Source organism: Amblyomma mixtum, chromosome 5, assembly GCF_055824585.1.
Source record: "Amblyomma mixtum isolate Tamu chromosome 5, ASM5582458v1, whole genome shotgun sequence".
NCBI lineage: Eukaryota > Metazoa > Arthropoda > Arachnida > Ixodida > Ixodidae > Amblyomma > Amblyomma mixtum.
In genome coordinates this window covers 71,709,245-71,726,887 of record NC_143016.1, presented here as the reverse complement: position 1 = coordinate 71,726,887, position 17,643 = coordinate 71,709,245, and the positions used below count along the sequence as shown (strand labels likewise).

General features: G+C 47.0%; 1 protein-coding gene across 8 annotated transcripts; it reads left to right on the top strand.

Annotated features, from left to right (window-relative positions):
* The first annotated feature begins 474 nt into the window (after window positions 1-474).
* LOC149342627 (uncharacterized) lies at window positions 475-16,228 on the top strand. 8 transcript variants are annotated; one of them, XM_089545017.1, is made up of 7 exons: window positions 475-633; window positions 2,872-3,133; window positions 4,525-4,705; window positions 7,133-7,178; window positions 11,898-12,129; window positions 13,866-14,032; window positions 15,835-16,228. In XM_089545017.1, exons 2-7 carry the CDS (start codon window positions 2,927-2,929, stop codon window positions 15,836-15,838), a joined length of 837 nt encoding a protein of 278 aa, XP_089401143.1. In that variant the 5' UTR covers window positions 475-633; window positions 2,872-2,926; the 3' UTR covers window positions 15,839-16,228. The 8 variants fall into 8 exon arrangements, with proteins under 8 accessions (XP_089401143.1, XP_089401148.1, XP_089401149.1 ...); XM_089545022.1 differs by having other exon boundaries at window positions 4,515-4,705; XM_089545023.1 differs by having other exon boundaries at window positions 4,512-4,705.
* Window positions 16,229-17,643: the final 1,415 nt, after the last annotated feature.

The window sequence follows — 17,643 nt, the reverse complement described above, 5'->3', positions numbered from 1 at the left end:
GCACCATAGCCACTGAGCCACCGCGGCGGCTTACAACGGCTCTTGCGGCCGCAACAACAATACAAAAGCCCGATGCAGGCGTCCACTGACCCAGGGAGCCAGTTATGCGCGCTTCCTTTCGTTGAAATGATCGGAGTATAAAAGGTCAACGCCAATGAACGCAATGAACGTCGAACGGGCAACGGCGACGGCGACGCCGCGAAACGGGCGCCAGAGAATAAAAACCGCACGTGCGGGAAGTCCGCCACGCGCCAAGCGGTTGGGGGCAGCGGCGGTAGGATGACCACAAGGCTTTCGTCAAGCACACTTAAAAATTTCCAAAGTGTCTTCGTGTAATTTTTTGCGAAATTATGTGCTGTATAGACACGGCCGCTCGATCGAGCAGCCGTGGTACAGATATGTGAAAGAGTGCGTGAGGGGATGATGATGATGATGATGATGATGATGATGATGATGTCCTCAGGCTTTATCTTCTTTTGACCTGCTGTCCTTTCTTCTCACTAGTTGATCCGACGGCAGCTCGAGCGGCACGTTCTTCTCGCGCCCAGGCTCTAAGTTCCTCGCAAGTTGCTCTTGTGCACGGCAGCCGGCCTTTTTCGAGCTCCAGCAGCTGTCCACGACGATCTACGCCAAGTAAGAAGGCCCTTTTATTCGCACCCTTATTACGCACTTCGCAGCGTTCGCTAAATTCGATTCCTCTGTAGCCGTCCGGCAACTCTGTCGGGTGTGAGGCGTAGGCCACCGAGCTGTTCGCATTCCTTCGAGGGTGATCTGTTGCGAGGTGTCGGATCCAGGTTTCCTGGTTGCGATGGTTATTTTCCCGACGTAGTCACGGTGCAGAATGTTGTAAGTACAGAATGCTGGCACTATGGGGTGTTACGACACCATGTTGCATTTGAAAATGCGTTCTCTTGGAGCACCTCAGCTCGGCTAAGCTGGGCCTTAAACGATCACCTTCAAATCAGTGCATTATGTGAGAACGTAAAGTTTGCTTGGAACCATGGAAGCCTTTAAGCAGCTGTAATTCTTGTAGTGGTCTCGAAAACGCTTCTGATCATTTTTGTTGCACTTAATGCATTAAGTCACAAGACTAACGGGGTGATGCTCAGCAGTAAAGTGATTTCAATGCTACCAGGTCAGTAGTGGTTCATTGAAACGCTCTCGCCAACGTTGCAACGACTGGCGCTCTCATCAGCTGTCTTCTACCGGAGTCACCATCGCCTTCCACGTGCGTTGCAGTAGGTGTAGAAGTTATCACCCGTTTTGGTTCTCGCATGTCTCAGTTTATTTTGCCAAATTCTTGTGCTCCCTGATCTTCGATTTTTATCTTATTTCTTTTAGATGTTAGTTTCATGCTCTAAACAGTTTACACACCTCGATGACCCCCTGCCAGATTGAAAGGGTGGATTTTCTATACCTATTTCATAATGACCCCGTAACATTCTTCCTTTCGATACATATCCAGCATATGCAGTCTAAATTGCGCACCTCTAGTATGTATTTAGAGAGCACAAGTAGCTACCCTTAAGATCGGAATGTGTTAGTGGTTAGAACGCCGGGCTTTTAAGCCGAAAAAAATCACCGAAAAATTCAGGGGGCGCTTTGCTGACCTAAAGTGCGGTGAGTCGGAAGCCTTAAGCGCGGTGTTGCTGTCTGTGTCACTGATGTGTGGTTAACATGTTAAGCTTCGCCTCTGAGTGGAATGCGACAGCGTCTTGCAACGCTGCCAGGGAGTCTACAGAACGCCCTCGCCCGTTCGGCTCTACGCCTTGCTCGTCTGTAAATTGGTTTTAGAGGAAAGGACATGCATCTGTCTCCCATATATCGATGGACACCTGAAACTCGCCGTAACGGGAAGGGAGGATGATGGGAGTGAACGAAGACACCGTATTTACTTGACGCGCCTTTGTTCATTCCAAACCATCGAGCTGGAAAGTGTTAGTGGTTAGAACGCTGGGTTACTGAGCCGAAAAAATTACCGAAAACACTTTGAAAATTCTAAAGTGCGCTTGGCGAAAGCCTTGTGGTCATCCCACCGCGGCTTCCCCGAACCGCTTGGCGCGTTGCGGGCTTCCCCCATGTGCGGTTTTCATTGTCTTTGGTAGCTGTGGTCTTCATTTCGATTGTACTATTTTAGAGCGCAGCTCTTTAGCGCCCGTTTCGCCGTCGTCGCCGTTGCCTGTTCGACGTTCATTGCGTTCATTGGAGTTGGCGTTGACGTTTCGCTCCGATCATTTTCAGGAATGAAAGCGCGCATAACTGGCTCCCTGGATCAGCAGACGCCTGGATCGGGCTTTTGTGTTGTTGCAGCCGCAAGAGCCGTTGCCTAGCAACCGTCGCGGTGGGCACCCGAACTGCACCGTACAGGGAGGGAGGCAGTGGGGGTGACGGAAGAGAGAGACAGGGGCAGTAGTGAAGAAAATGAGTTTTAGGTGTGGAAATTACGGAGGAGGTTGCGCCGCTGCGCGGAGGTGTGGCCACGGTTGGCACGATTCCAGCTCAAGGACAGACACCGCGAGCATGGACCGACGCCGCGAGCGCGGACGGACACCACGAGCATGGACGGACACGTGTTGTTACCCGACCGCGGCGGCAGTGTACCCGACCGCGGTGCCCGTGTGCTGTGCGATGTCAGCGCACGTTAAAAATCCCCAGGTGGTCGAAATAATTCCGAAGCCCTCGAATGCAGCACATCTTTCCCTCTTTCTTCTCGAACTCTCACCTTCCTCCCTTCCTTTACGGCGCAGTAGAATTATTCCGCGATTTCCTGTCCTCAAAAACCTATTTTCAATTTAAACGCTTTCTCTCCACTTACTAGACTTTTATTTTAGCACCAAGCTCTTGTGCTAAGAAATATATTTATTTTTGCAGATGAACTGAAGCATAATCTTAGATCATTTGCGCGCCGCCAGTCAGCACGCGAGCCATGCGAGAGCTGATGCTACGTCCGGTCAACATGTCTGAGACCACCAAGGAGGACTGCGACAGAAATCGGCGACCACACTACGGGGACACTGGCGAGTTTAAAAAGGCCCCGGCCACGTTGGCCACCACCCTGGCTCCACGCAGTCTCCGTCACGCCTCGCTGCTCTTTCCCTGCTCACAGTCTAGAGCTGCTGAAGCGACTACGCAGGTATGCGACAACACGCACCACCTTTCGGTTATTGCAGGCAAATAGAGTAAAAATTCCTGCGACGTTACTCTGCGGCTCTTCCAAGGCTTCTTCCACGCCAAGGGTGTTTAAAATGTACTGGATCAAAGCTGTCTTGAGATCCTCGGGTAGTCATAGGAAGGCAGTTCACTGTCATTACCAGGGGTTCATGGTTATTTGGATGAGAGAGGGAATGTGGGGATATCGAGAAAGTAGGCCAGTGCAGGTGTGTACAGCCTATGTTATTCGACAGCTTCAGGAGCTCATCGGCTCATTTGGTGGCTTCAGGTGTCAAACATAAGTCGATGTCAATTGTCAGCTCACGTGATCACAAATGATGGGTGTGTATGACGTGAATGACCAAGCATGACATATCATGCGGGGTCATGACAAGCACGTCGTGTCATGTGGCGTCATGAAAAAGAAACTGACGCCACCAAACCGTAAGTTACGACAGACGCCTCGACGGATTCGTTGTGTTGCCACAACCCAGGCTGTGCATGCGTCGTCTAGGCATCGGTTAATTTTTTCGTTACGGTCTCCTTAAAGAAGTATAATTGTGTCGCGTCGCACTAGCGTTCGGTTAATTACGTGACTTGTGTGGACGATGTGTCGATCAAGCATACATTGAATTCTGCCTCAATGCAGTCCAGCTAAAATAAACTTGACAGTCCACCGCAGTACAACAAATATGAAGGAGCGTGAAAGCATCCACATGTAACCCAAAGGTTTTATTTATTCTGGAAAGGGGCTGTCCAATTGGCGCACTTCATTGTCACTTTCATTATACGCGTGTGCATGTTTCGCGTTTTTTTTTATTACACAGGCTCCACAAACAAAATATTTATGTCCATGGAAATGGCAGCAAAAAGATAACGGGAAATTAGTAGGACAAGTTTATTGGCGGTTGACATTCCTTAAGTCAGTCGCTGTTATTTGCCTACCTTCTGGAAGGTTCTCATTCGAAAGCGCTGCTTTCAGGGCAGACTGTATTTAAAATGCCTAAATTACGCCGATGTTCAAGGATGTGTTTTCTAATCCCTACTGAAAAAAGTTTTGTGAGGCAATAAACTCATACAGTTTATCATACAAATGTCATAGAGTTCTCATACACATCACATAAAATTGTCATTCAAATGTCATTCATTTCTGTGAAATCATACAGTCATCATTGAGATATCATAGAATATCATACGAATTGCATAGATTGTATGATATTCTATGATATCTCTATGATGACTGTATGATTTCACAGAAATGAATGACATTTGAATGATAATTTTATGTGATTTGTATGAGAACTCTATGACATTTGTATGACAAACTGTATGAGTTTATTGCCTCACAAAACTTTTTTCAGTAGGGATCCTCAGCACGAGCAAGCAGGGATGGACAGGCACTGCCGAGGTGAAACATCACCGCAGAGGCTTCGAGGTACCAACGACAGGATCCCTCCCGAGACGTGGCCCGCGCAGCTGCCGGCTATTACAGCAAGCAGGACCCCGACCCATCCATGGCCAGTCGCCATAGATCCACGCAGTCCAGCAAATATTGGTGAGCCAATCAGTGAGCAACAAAGGGCACAACCTGATGTTGTAAACAATGGCGAGAGCACGTGACGTCGTCAGAAGTAGTCCCGCTCATGTGAACAGGGCAGGTATTTAGCGCCAGCAAAAATAATCCTGACCTTACGAGTCCCCGCATCCTAAAGGTAACCACTGAGATAACAGAAATGCAGTTATCCTGCAGTTAAGGTGGTGTACCATCAATCATCTTCTTATCACAGAGCAAAATGGAGAAACCACCGCAAGGAGGCGCGTGTACATCGGATCCTGCCCACCGTTAGTCGTTGAGGGCATGGGCATGTGAGGACTGCAGGCATATGACGCCAAAAGCAGCCATCATAAACCACCTTTCCAGCACATCAGCCTTGGCTTTTTTTCAACCATTTTCTCCCTTTTTGTTCCCTGTAAAAAGTTGCGTGGGCACCCTTTAGCGAGGTTTACTGACGCTGGCGAAAAAAAAATTTCGATGACTTACTGATAGCCTTGACGAGAATGCCTTAGTGGCACGAGGGTGCCACGAGGGTGCCACTAAGACGCGGCGAGAGTATTTTGGTTGCTCGTACGCCTAGCCCTTGTCAATTGGTGACAAGCATTGGTGACTTTAATTGATCCCCTTAATTAAGTAGAAGATGTTACCCGCTCTGCAGAGTACTCTGCTGTGCGAGGCGCTTACAGAAGGCCTCCATGTATCGCCCTCAAACCGAACTGCTCCGTGGTCGAAGAGCAGCGCGCCTGGTTCTTTACCTAAGGGGCAAGGGTTTTGAGTCCCGGCTTGCCATTTTTATTTACAACGCAGTAGTTGTTCTTTATTGTTGTGCACTACGTAATGGCGGTGTAAGGACGTCCCGACCTTGAAGGCCATTGAGGTATTGTATAGTAACGTCGTCAGTGTTGTACTTTGAGATTGTTGTGGCCTGTTTGAATTACCCCGCTAGGTAATGCGGTTGCAGTGTGAAATGGCCATTTACGAATGGTAATATAGTCCTCAGACCACGGTGGTTGGTGCAGAACGCGCGGCCTAAAGGTAATCCGCGAATATGTGTGTTGTACGTGCGCTTGTCACTTTCCACAGGTTACGGGTAGATTATGAAAATATTTATTGTACTAATTGTAGAGGGCGGGGAGAGGAGAGTAGTGAGATATATATTAAGACCTATGTTTGTACACTTTCTTCCCCTTAGGTGCGTTAGCGGCATTATCAGAGAGCCATGAAACTCTTGCAGACTCCCGGAGCTCTCAATACTCGATATATTTATACTTTTGAATCGGAAGCTTTACCCCGGGTCCTGATGCTTCATTCGCCGTGTGATTAGTTTTCACCTTCAAAAGGCCTTGAGCTTCCAAAGCCAAGGGGAAAACTGACCCTCTGAGACAGAGGACCACATAGTGGCTCTTTAAACGACGAAACCAATGGAGCGAGAGCTTGGAAAGCAAAGGAAAGGCGCATAACTGCCCTCTTGGAACAGTGGACTCCTCAGTCGTGCTTTAGGCAACGTGGCGGTAGTGTCAGATGTGCGCTGCATGCGTTGGCATTGGTAACGTTGTACCACCGAAGCGGCACTGAAGCCATAGGCCGTCGGCGTTCATTGTATTCATTGCCGTTGGCCTTGACAACGTTTTACACTCCGATGACTTTTAGGAAATTAAGTGCGCGCAACTCGTTCCCTGGGTCATTGGACGTCTGAATCGCGCTAATAGGTACGTGGTGTGATAAGAGACGTAGGCTGGTTGCGTTAGCGCTGACAATGTTGTTGCAGACTCGCGGCACTGCTTTAAGAGGCCGCATCGTTCATTGGGTGCGAAAACTGTCGCGATCAACCATTAACTGCCCCTGACAGGTTGGGTGCGCTGCCCATAGTGTGTCCGGAACGCACTCAACGTTACAGACGCCAAGCCGCTTATAGTTCAGCAGTACCTGAACCGCAGCTAATTTTTGTGTAAGAATCTCGGCACCTACAAAAGATCACCGAATTCAATAAGTGTTCAAGATGTTCACAACTGCGCTGCCGTATTTTTAGGAAAGAATTAAACATTTTCTGCCAATAGACTTGATCTAAACTAAATCCAGCTTTCGTATCTTATTGTGACCGTTATTACAATTCCTCACACCCCTTTTAATCCTGCTTAAAGCACACTGCTTTTGAGGCTACTCTGGCGCAACTTGTTTACAATTTCCTGGTCCGAAAGATATTACTTCTTTGTGCTGTTCTTACGGGAAGTTAAAATCCTAATAATATGCTATGTAATATAAGGTAGAACTACAGCGCCATTGTTACAAAAATTACAGTAAATAGAGACACCATTGTAATTTAGTCCGCATGTGTCCTCAGCTTAGCATGCTAACTTCATTTGACATTACCCTATTCACTTCTTCATTGCCTAATGCAGTTCCTTTCATTTTTATTTTTGCCTGTAGATAACACAACGAAAGTTTCAGAGATCATCGTAAAGGCTCAAAGCTGGTGAGTGGCGCTGCCGCCTCCTGATATTTGCATTCTAATTGTTCTCCACTTCAGTTGCACATCTTTTCAGCCCTCAGTACATACCGCTCGTGGCCCTTCTGCGAAAATATTTCCAATGTGTGTTTCATGGTTTTCAGTTAAAAGAAACTGAAGTGGCTGCCGCTACCAGTTTTGGCGGCAAAAAAAAAAAGACTGCCGAATTGAAAATCCTTGGTCGGGAGATATTCGATGAAAAAACAAATGAGGCCAGTTCCACATCAGTCAACAAAGAGTAGACTGACCTAATAAAAGCGCTTCTTGATTCGAGATCTCCTCGCTTGGAAAGCTTGTTGAAAAAACATTCCCCAAAGACTGCGTCATTGTAATAGCCCCTATAAATTGCCTTCATTGATTATGAGAGAGGATTCGACTTAGCCGAAACCACAGGAGTCGTGCATAATTAAAGAGCTAGGATGTAGAAAAGGCATGCTCAAATATAGTGGAAAGTGTCCACATTGTCTGCACAGCCACCATAGTTCTCTATACATAAATTAATTCAGAATACGGAAAGATGTCAGGCTTGGAGACGCGATCTTTGTAATGCCGTGTGTTCATCGGAGGTATTCATAGAATGCCTCCGAATCCCAACGAACTGAGAATAAGAGTTAATAAACGATACCTTAGTAATACTCTACTTATAGGTGAACTGATCTGCTAAGAAATTTTAATGGACAAGTTTAAAAGCATGAACGATTATAAAAATACTGAATACAAAACGTTACGTGTATAAATTGGTATGCAAAACACTAAAATAAAGTTCAGCAGTCTCGGAAGAGAACAGCAGTTTAGGATCAACAGCAACACATTCGAAGTCGAAAGAGATCTCAGTGCAGGTAAGACATCTGTACCATGGGAGTGAAATGACGTGAGAATAAGAATACGATGGAGAGCGTTTCGCCGCCTGCCAGTATCTTTCGAGAAAAAAGTGCATAGTAGCTCTATGTTGCCTGTACTAACCTATGTCCAAAAACGTTGAGGCTATCAAAAATGGTTCATTTTAAATTAAGGACAAGGAGGCAAGCTATGGAAAGCAAAATCACGCGTGTAATGCTAACAGGCCAGGGTACAGCACAATCGGTAAGGCAAAAATTCAGCCTAACGAATGACATCCTACTCGAATTCAAGAAGAAACGGGCTTAGGCAGGACATGTAAATGGAAGGAAAGATGATAGATGGTCACAAAGGGTAGCGCGCTGGATTCGAAGAGAAGGCAAGCGTAGCATAGGGTGGCAGAAAGGGCTAGATTATGATGTTTGGAGGGGGGGGGGGGGATAAGGCGACCGCAGCTGGCAGAAGACAGGGTTAATTGGAGATATATATAAGAGGCCTTTGTATTGCAGTGGGTGTAGTCAGGTTGACAATAATGTTAAATAAGCAGAGAGTAGACCACGTCCCATTTTGTGACTTTCGTCTACAGGCTACGCATTTTAAGACCCTTCGGTAGTTTAACCTCCGTTCAGGCAAGATTTCTTAGAACATTCTGAAGCTGTTCTGAAGTTCTGAAGGTGAAGTGTGAAGCACACTACTATACAGTACCGTATTTATTTGTGTAATGAACGCACCCGCATAATGAATGCCACCCCCCCTCCCCTATTTTGGCATTTAAAGAGAACAGTTTTCTTTCCCTCGCGTAATAAACGCAACCCACTAGTATGGAGCGTAGTATCCTGCTGTTGATGTCGAATCTATCAGCTGCCCTTATTTGGAACGCCGAAAGAATTACATCAAACTACGAATCAAACCACGCAATACTGTAACTGCCACCGGTCCAATGTCATTAGTGCGTAATCTCACACTTATGGGGCAAACAGCCTATGAACATGTTCTGCAAGGCAGCTCATAGGCAGTGGGATTCAGCAGTCCTCGCAATGAGCTTGTATTTCCGATGTGACGTATTAAGAATCGTAGCAATTTGTAGGGTTCGGTTTCGCTCTGAAGCCGAACCTCTCTCATTATAGTTCACTGAAGATCTAAAAAGAAATTGCTCTTGGTGCTTCTTTTTAAAATCTAGCTATCCCTTATGTTACACCCGTTAACAGGGGCTTAATGTAATGAAATAAAAAGAAGTATTATTCTTGTCCTGCTCTCTTTGGAGTGAATTATTGACGGCGAGTTGTTATACGGGCCGGTTTGAGATAAAAGGTGTTGTCTGTGCTCTCGAGCACAAGAATCGAGCTGAAGATTGCGTTCCGTTTTATTAGAGAGTTTTAGTATTGCGGGCTTTGCGTAATTGCGTGCATAGCGGAATAGCGGGTCCAGAGTGCGCATGCGCAGAACGCTAACGGGGAAATAGCGTTAGCGGACGCACGCAATTTTCAGAATTTAGCGTTGCGGCAGTTGCGGCTTTTGCGTCCTTAGCGTGGAAACATGGCGGCGTCCTTTCAAGCGACAGCCGCCCGCTTCAGCCGATTCAGCAGCTCTTGCGATTCCGGTCGGCATGTTTACCGGCAACTACTGGTGTTTTTGCTTTTCGCTATGACTTACCTTGCTTCGACGATAAAATTTAAGCTGCAATTCAGCCCAGTTTTTGAGATACACTCTCGATTCTGGAGCGCGCAAGCCTAATGGGACCTCCAGCTACACTGCTACCGTCTGCAACGGCCCGAAACGAAGCAGACACCTAGCAAAAACGTCTGGAACGAGACAAAAATAGATTTGGAGGTTTTTCGCGGTGTTTTATGGACTTAAATTATGTAAAAAGAGTTGATATTAAATTTACAAAAGTTTTTTGAACATTATACTTCATGTGATGGCAAATATTCTTGCTCCAACGGCTTGTAGTTAACATTGCCTTTACTAGATGGCGCCACTATTTTACGTTTTTATTTCATTTTATTTCAATTTTGGGGTCATTTTGCAGACGAAAATAAGCACTACAGTAATAATTCGTTTAAAAAACTCGGAAATATTATATTTTGGCAAGGTAGCGGCAGTGTCGACCATTTTAGAAGGGCCGTTCGCATCCACGTCAAGCAGATAGCGTTTAACGTTTTCAAAACGCTATACTAAAACTGTCTTTGGGGATAAGTTGCCTGCGGCACGCTAACGTAATTTCCCTTAGGTCCGCTATCACGCTAACGCTATACTAAAACTCTCTATTGTGATGTGGGGCATACCCTATAAAGCATAAGGCATACCCTATAAAGCGCGCGCACACACACACACACACACACGCACGCGCACGCGCACACGCACACGCACACGCACACGCACACACACACACACACACACGCACACACACACACACGCACACACACACACACACACACACACACACGCACGCACAATTCTTGCAGAGTTTTGGGTAAAGAAGTGCGTTATTAACTCAGTAAATATGGCCCTTAAAGGTGCACTAAAGGGAAATCTTAAATCGTCTTTTTACGGCGGGAACTCCATCTACACTCTCCGAGCAATCTTAGAGTTGGAAATATTGTCCGAAGCTGCTGATTTCCCCATGAACTCGCATAAACGACCCGGCTGTCGCCCTTTTTTTTTAACTCTGCTTCGAAAAGGGGAGGAGTCGGCCAGCCCTGGAGTTCCTTTCAGCCAGTCGAGTGGCTGTTTCGCTATCGCTTTTATTTTGATTTTAGGTTTCCGTCAAAAAATAGTGTGTCTAAGGCTACGTAGCTGCAAACTAGGCCTGTGTAAATAAAAATACGCGTGGACACTATGCGATCATCGCTACGTATCACGCCGCCGTTGGTAGAGCGGCAAGCCACCACGCGCCTGGCTGAAAAGCGTTCCACGCGCAGGCTGACTCCTCCTATATTCGAAGCTAAGTTAAAAAAAAAAAAGTTGGGAGCCGGGACATTTATCCCATTTCACAGGAGAATTCGCCGCACAGGACAGTAATTCGAAGTTTCTTAGAATACTAGGAGCGTGCAGATCGAGTTCCTGCGGTAAATATACGAGATCAGAATCGTCTTCAGTGAACCTTTCAGCTATAGATACCTGTACTACTTATGAGGATGGTGAGCGCTCGAAACGATCGAGTTTCGCAACGACACACGCAATCAATGTTGAAGCCCCGGTTTCGAAGGTGCTTAAAGCAAGGAAAAAAGCGACTTCATTTTCTCGGGTGATTGGTATTTGAAGCGAAAATCCCAATAATCATGAAGTCGGGTGGTCCGCTTCCTTCTCCAGAGACACGACTCTTTCATCTTAGCCATAATGCCGAGAGACCGGTGTACTGTAACCCAAGTGGTCGAAATTTCCGGAGCCCTCCACTACGGCGTCCCTCATAGCCTTAGTCGCTTTGGGAAGTTAAACCCCATAAATCATAGATCTTTTCCAGACACGATGACGTCACAAGAAGCTTCAAGCGGGGAGAAAAATACGAGGACCAGGAGGAAATACAAACGACGAGTCTACGCGTTTAAGTACTGGCTGTTTTCGTTTGCTTGTATAGACTGAGCAACCTACATATTTACACGCATGAGGAATGTATGGCTCCGTTCACCTAAAAAAGTAGTGAAGAGTTAGCTCTAGTACATCGGTTTGATAAGTTCTCCTCATAATTGTTTTCTCCCAGTTTTAAAGTCCGCGATAAATGGACCAGACACCACCAAGGCACCTAAAGCAGGCTTGTGGTTAGCTGGCCGTCAGGCGAGCGTTGTCATTCCCAGTCTCTCAGCGGGGCTTCCTCTATACACATATGCTATCCTTCGGTATCATCCGCAGGTACTGGTTCCACCGTCTGTACTGCCTGGACCCCGGAGAAGAGCAACCGCGATCCTCACTCGGTGCGCGCAGACGCCGTGTCCACCAGGCGATGGCTCCCGTGTGGGACGAGCCGGCTGATTCTCTGCACGACACAACACGTGCTGGGACAGCCACCACCCCGGCCGGTGCATTCCTTAGCGTGCAGTGTTCGGTGCGCTCTTCATCCCACTCCAGCTCTCCGCTGCCTCAGGTACGGGAGCAATGATCCTGCGATGACGGCTGTCAGATGGACGCACTGCCACTAAGAACACAAGCATAGTGTTGGCGCAAATTAGAAGCTGCCTGTTTTCAGGAGTTAGGGCAAAACAACCGGGCACATGAGCACGAGGTACGTCGTCGTTCAGACGTTTGATTTGCTTATCATCGCTAGAACCAGACCTGTTGCGATTACGCTTTGATGTTGGCTTCGATATCGTTAAAATATACGTCGTAAATCAGCAGTCTATATACATCCCCCGCTGTATACCTGGGCGGGCAGATGTAATTCAAGCTGGACATGTTATTTGTACTCCCTTCAGCAATGAATTGAAGCAATTGGGTTATGGAGATTTAACGTCCCATAAGATTGGAAAGACATTCCATTGTTCGAACACGCGCCAAACCGCTTTTCATGTGCGGCACACTGCTGACTCGAATACTTACAGTATTCTTTATAAAATTCACCTACCGAGAGCTGCACAAACGCCTTGATTAAGAGACCCCAGAGGGCAATAGCTAGCAGCTATTTTTAAATGATATTGTACTTTCCTCAGCAGTAATTTAGGATTATGTTCCTATTGACCATCAGTCCAATACTGCTGCACCCTACACAAAAACAGTAAATGAACTTAGGCCAAACCCTGTGTTATCTAATGACATTTCATAGAGCAGGATATCAAAAGAGGCCACAATAAACTGTCGCGCTTCCCGCTCTCCTTGTGCTTGCACTTCCGTTTCTAATTTCGCACGTTAACGCACCCTTGAATTGAGTCGGACAGGGACAGATAAAGGGCCCATTCGCTCTTGAGAGAGTCCCGCGGGACGTGCATACGGCTGTCGCTTGCGACCAGGCAGCGGCTCGACTGCACTAAACTTGAAAATTCCACGCGTTGCTTCCCCGAACTTGTCTCTTTCATCACGAGAGTTGTCGATCTTGACTGTTAACAAGCAACAAGAATCCTTGTGTGAAACAAGCTTTCGTTAACTTCCGCGGTGCCGCTGGCTCGTTAACAATTTGTGACCGCGGATCTAGAAGCTGTAAAATCGAGAACCGTGCGACAGGCCTCTGACGGTAGCTTTTTGACCGTTGCGACCAATTGAAACAGTCACTTTAAGACCAAACTGGTCGCACAGCCTCTGGGACTCGCAAGTGTGAATAGGCTTTAATAAACCATGTTGTGAACCAAGGAAACCGTGGAGCACATTTTTGGTTCGTGCTGTAGTGTCGGATGAGTTGGCTATTCTAAGCTGTTAAAAGATAAGCCAAATTCGCGCGAAAAGCCAACACATCTCGACAAGATTGCGAACAAACGATGAAGAATTCACCACATCGAACTCAATACACGGAGGTTTAAGTCAACACCCATGTCTCGTTCCTGGCGCCTGGCTTACTTTTGAGTCCCCGCCTCGTTTTTCGCACATTGCAGCTGAAGGGAGTCAACAACTATCCTGAAATCCGACGATGGAGTTGAGAAAATCATAGCACTGACTCTAAGTTACCCAAAAAAGGCGAGATGAAAAATCCGTGGAATCGACTTCAGAATTGCACGATAAATAACTTTAGTTTTTTGTGTGTATTGATCTTACGAAGTGAATTACGGTGATGGCTACCTTTTATAGCTATCGGCATGCAATATCGTATAATCACACAGTCTACATCAGTTTTGTAACTCTCAGGACCCGTCGACATGTTACTGTGACATTGGAGCAACGGCGTCGTTAACGCAGGTGCAGGCAGCTGGCGTCACTGGGGCGGCCGTCGAGCACACCCCCAAACATCCTGTGGGCAAGGAGGAGTGGACCATCGTCAGCACCGAGCTACGCTGCCCTTCAGAGCGCACCGAGCCCCGCTGGGAGGAAATGGGCGTACAGCGCAAGGCTGATTGGTGGGGCCGGTGAGTGAGCACCTGCACGTGATTGGCGAATAAGAGAAATTCAAACAAATCAGGCGAACTTTTTATGAAAAGCACGAGAAATGTCATGCGAGCCGCGACTTCCCCAACTGCGCACCTGTACCTCTGCGCATTACTTTGGTCGCTGTATAATTAATGTGAATATGTAGCGCCGTCTAATTAAACTCAAGCTGAGCATGTTAAAGTAAATAGAAAGAAGGAAGGCAAACATATTTATTCAAAAGGAAAGCAGCTTATTGAAGCAAAGCAGGTCGAGTTTTCAGTCCAAGACCAAAGTTTGTCTGGCCAATGCAGTGGATATGGAATGGATAGAAAAGCATGAACATATTAGTTGATGTAGAAGAAACACAAGGTAGGGCTTAGGTGGGGATTAGATGATGGAGAAGGAACACACAGGGGGTCTTCAATTCTTCCAGTTATATGCCATCGCGGCATAAAAGTTAAGAACTAACTTCAGTTTCATTCAGACACACTCAAGGGCGTCTCGTTTTGATTTTTGCTTGCTTCGATGCATCCGTCTTTTAGTGTGGCACGACATACAGCATTTGTTGTCGTTCTATTCCCTCGAGTGTACGCAAGTCGGAAACGCACATTATTTATACTACTACCCTTCTTTTAACCACATGCCGCAGCTTTTCCATTTTGTCTTTCCAGAGTGTTTGCAATGCAGAGAGTGGGTGGGTGCAGGTGACGCAGGACAAGAGAACGAACTATAAGGTGTGACTTGGCGAGTGTTTCATGTGAAAAGCATATGCTGAATGCCTGCGATCTGACGAGGACCACCGGGTCAGTTTATACGAAAAATTAGGGATTTTTGTGTGGTGAGATGTGGATATAGTGGAGAGAGCAAGGTGCCTTCCTGTCGCATGTGTTCTTCTTTTTGGTTCACCTGTTGCTTGTAGAGCTCTGGGTCGTTCTCCGACATCGGCTTGGCGGGGGATGGAGGGCACCCCGCCATTAATGCGCGGGCAAGGAGATGAACCAGCTCAATTTCTCAAACCCCTCGCGGCCGGGTTCCCAGCGAATGGTGATGAGACTTGGGAGATACTGTCCAGTGATTCCTTCGAAGTGCCGTACAGTTGTTGGTCGATCCAGATTTTCAGGACTGCGAGTATTGCAAGTGGAGGAGGTCGTACTTCTTGAACGCCATCTATTCTCTATCCGTACTGGATGTGGTGAATCAGTATAAAGGGCCATGAAAATTTTTCAGATATCTTAACTAGGTGCTGAGAGGTGCATGAAATTCCCCTTTCACAGAGGAAATTCGGCCCGGGAGACACGAAGTGAGAGGAAAACTTATCGTCAGGCGCCTAAATAACTGAAATCAATCACGAGGTAGTGGATGCAGTAAACAAGCATGTTTATAATGAAAATTTAGAGGCGGTCCAATTCCTACAAAACTCCATTTAGTAGAATTTTTATCACCCCTGATTTTTCCGACATACAAGCTTCCAAAGTTTCATCTGCACCTCCTTAATTGCGCATGCCTTTGCTTTTTATGCATGCATTTTGCTTTTCTCTTAGAGCCGTGAAACTTGTGTAGCTTTTTTGTAACGTAGATCCTTTCCAGCATTCATATTTTTGTGGCTGACCTCCGCGACAGCGCTTTAAAAAGATCAGCATAGGTCAGACAAAAGAATATATCACGCACTGCAGCTACATTAGCATTTAAAGATGCGGAACAAGGACGCTCTTCATAGTGCCTCTCTTTACGCTGATTTCTGTGAGTGCATTCCTGTTAATCGTACTCGTGGTGACACACTCACTCTGCCCGCGCTACGCAGGTAGGGCTGCATCCGGACCAGTGCTGCGCACACATCGGGTTCGGTGGACCAGCTCCAATAGGCGGCCGCTTCGAGGTGCCAGGCTGCTGTGTTTCGATACGAGACCACGCACAGCCTCCTCACCCCGCGAAGCGGCCTCGCCAACTCCGCCGGTCTATGGAAGGCGCTCGTCGGACAGCGGCATTTCAAGACGAGCGCCTTCCTCCTATATTCTTCCCCGCTTTCATCTCCTGGCCTATCGTGGGCTTGGCTGGTCTTGCGGGAGTGGACCGCATCCGGAGTCTCTCAACCGCAGGTCGAAACACCGGCGGTAACATTGTTTATTATTGTAATTAGCAAACTACGAAGCATCCAAAGTTATGTACTATACGAATATTTATAAAGAATGTATAAAAAATCATGCCTGTACTCAATACCTTAATCACACATGCTCAGTATTACGAAATATTTGCGGATTGTCGCAATAAGATGTGCGTGGGGTCGCCCAGGTCCGCAAACAAATAACGGAACCTTGACTTGTAATGCTGCAAATGGGAGTGTTGACTTCGCCAGCTGCATCGCCTCTGGCGCGACGCCTCCGAACATCTTAAGTTTAGTGTAGTTTTCAGCTCTGCTCTCATGCCTGCACTTTCCGCCTACCCAGCCGACAAAAAGACCGCATTAATCGCCAAGCTATCGTGTTTTTGTTCCGCTCTGAACGAGACAGACACGTGCGCAGCCTCGCGTTCCTTCATCTGTTCTCGCCTATGTCGACGGGTGGCAGTAGGTCATCGGAAAACAATAGCAACCGTATGGCCACAAGAGCAGTGAGAAAGATTGACACTAAAGGCGCCTTTTGTTCATCATCAATTCTTTTAAGAAACTCTGCTCGCTCCTTTCAATGTTACGCAGTTTTGCGTCCCTTCTCCCAGATGTTTTTGTCACCTTGGAGTCGAACTCACCCCTGTATGTAAAAAACCTCACAGGGGGAGGTGAAGTGGATCACCATTCACAGGCTAAGTTCCTTATAACAAAGTGAGCGTACGGATATAGGCCTTGCGTACCAAAGCCGACACATGCAACGTGTGGGTCAACCTGTAGCCTCGACAACCCACCGCATACTGACTTATCTTGAGGCTGGCACGTCGAAAGACAAAGAAGAATTTTCGACAAAGTGGGGAAACGCTGTAAACTTCGTTAAAAAGCCGTAGTTCCTGCTGGTGGGCAGAGAAATTATTTTAAAGCTACTAAATTTTCGAGTGTCCTACAAATAAACATCAAAAAAGCTTTTTCAAGACACGGCGCTGCTGCGGAGAACAAGAGGTTGAGGGAGCTATTTATTGATTGATTGAAAACATATGTATTTGATGGATATTCTTAGAACATGTGAGTGGGCCACCTAGTCCGGCAGTCCACTGGTGGTTATTGCTGCTGCGCTGGCCCTCCCCACCAGGCAGTGCGGACGGTCAGGATCATCGCTGAGCAGAATAAATTCCCACTGCTCCTCGGATGGGTTGGCAGTGGGTCAACTAAGGGATTAAATTGGCATGCCCACATCATGTGGTAGAGGTTAGCTACTTCTCCACAGTGTGGGCACGGCGGAGAGTGTAGTGTAGGGTACCACTAGTGTAACTTAGCTGGCGTTCGGCATCTGTTGGTTTGTTGTCTCCTAAGGGTGTTCTCTTCTAACATATTAAGGGATTTATGTGGTGTTGGGTACTCCTTTCTGGCTGTTCTGTATGGAAAGAGATTGTCAGAATACACTGCTAAACCTTACTGCTAATACACAGCACCCTTCATGGTCGTCAGGTTGAGACGCCCGGTATAGAA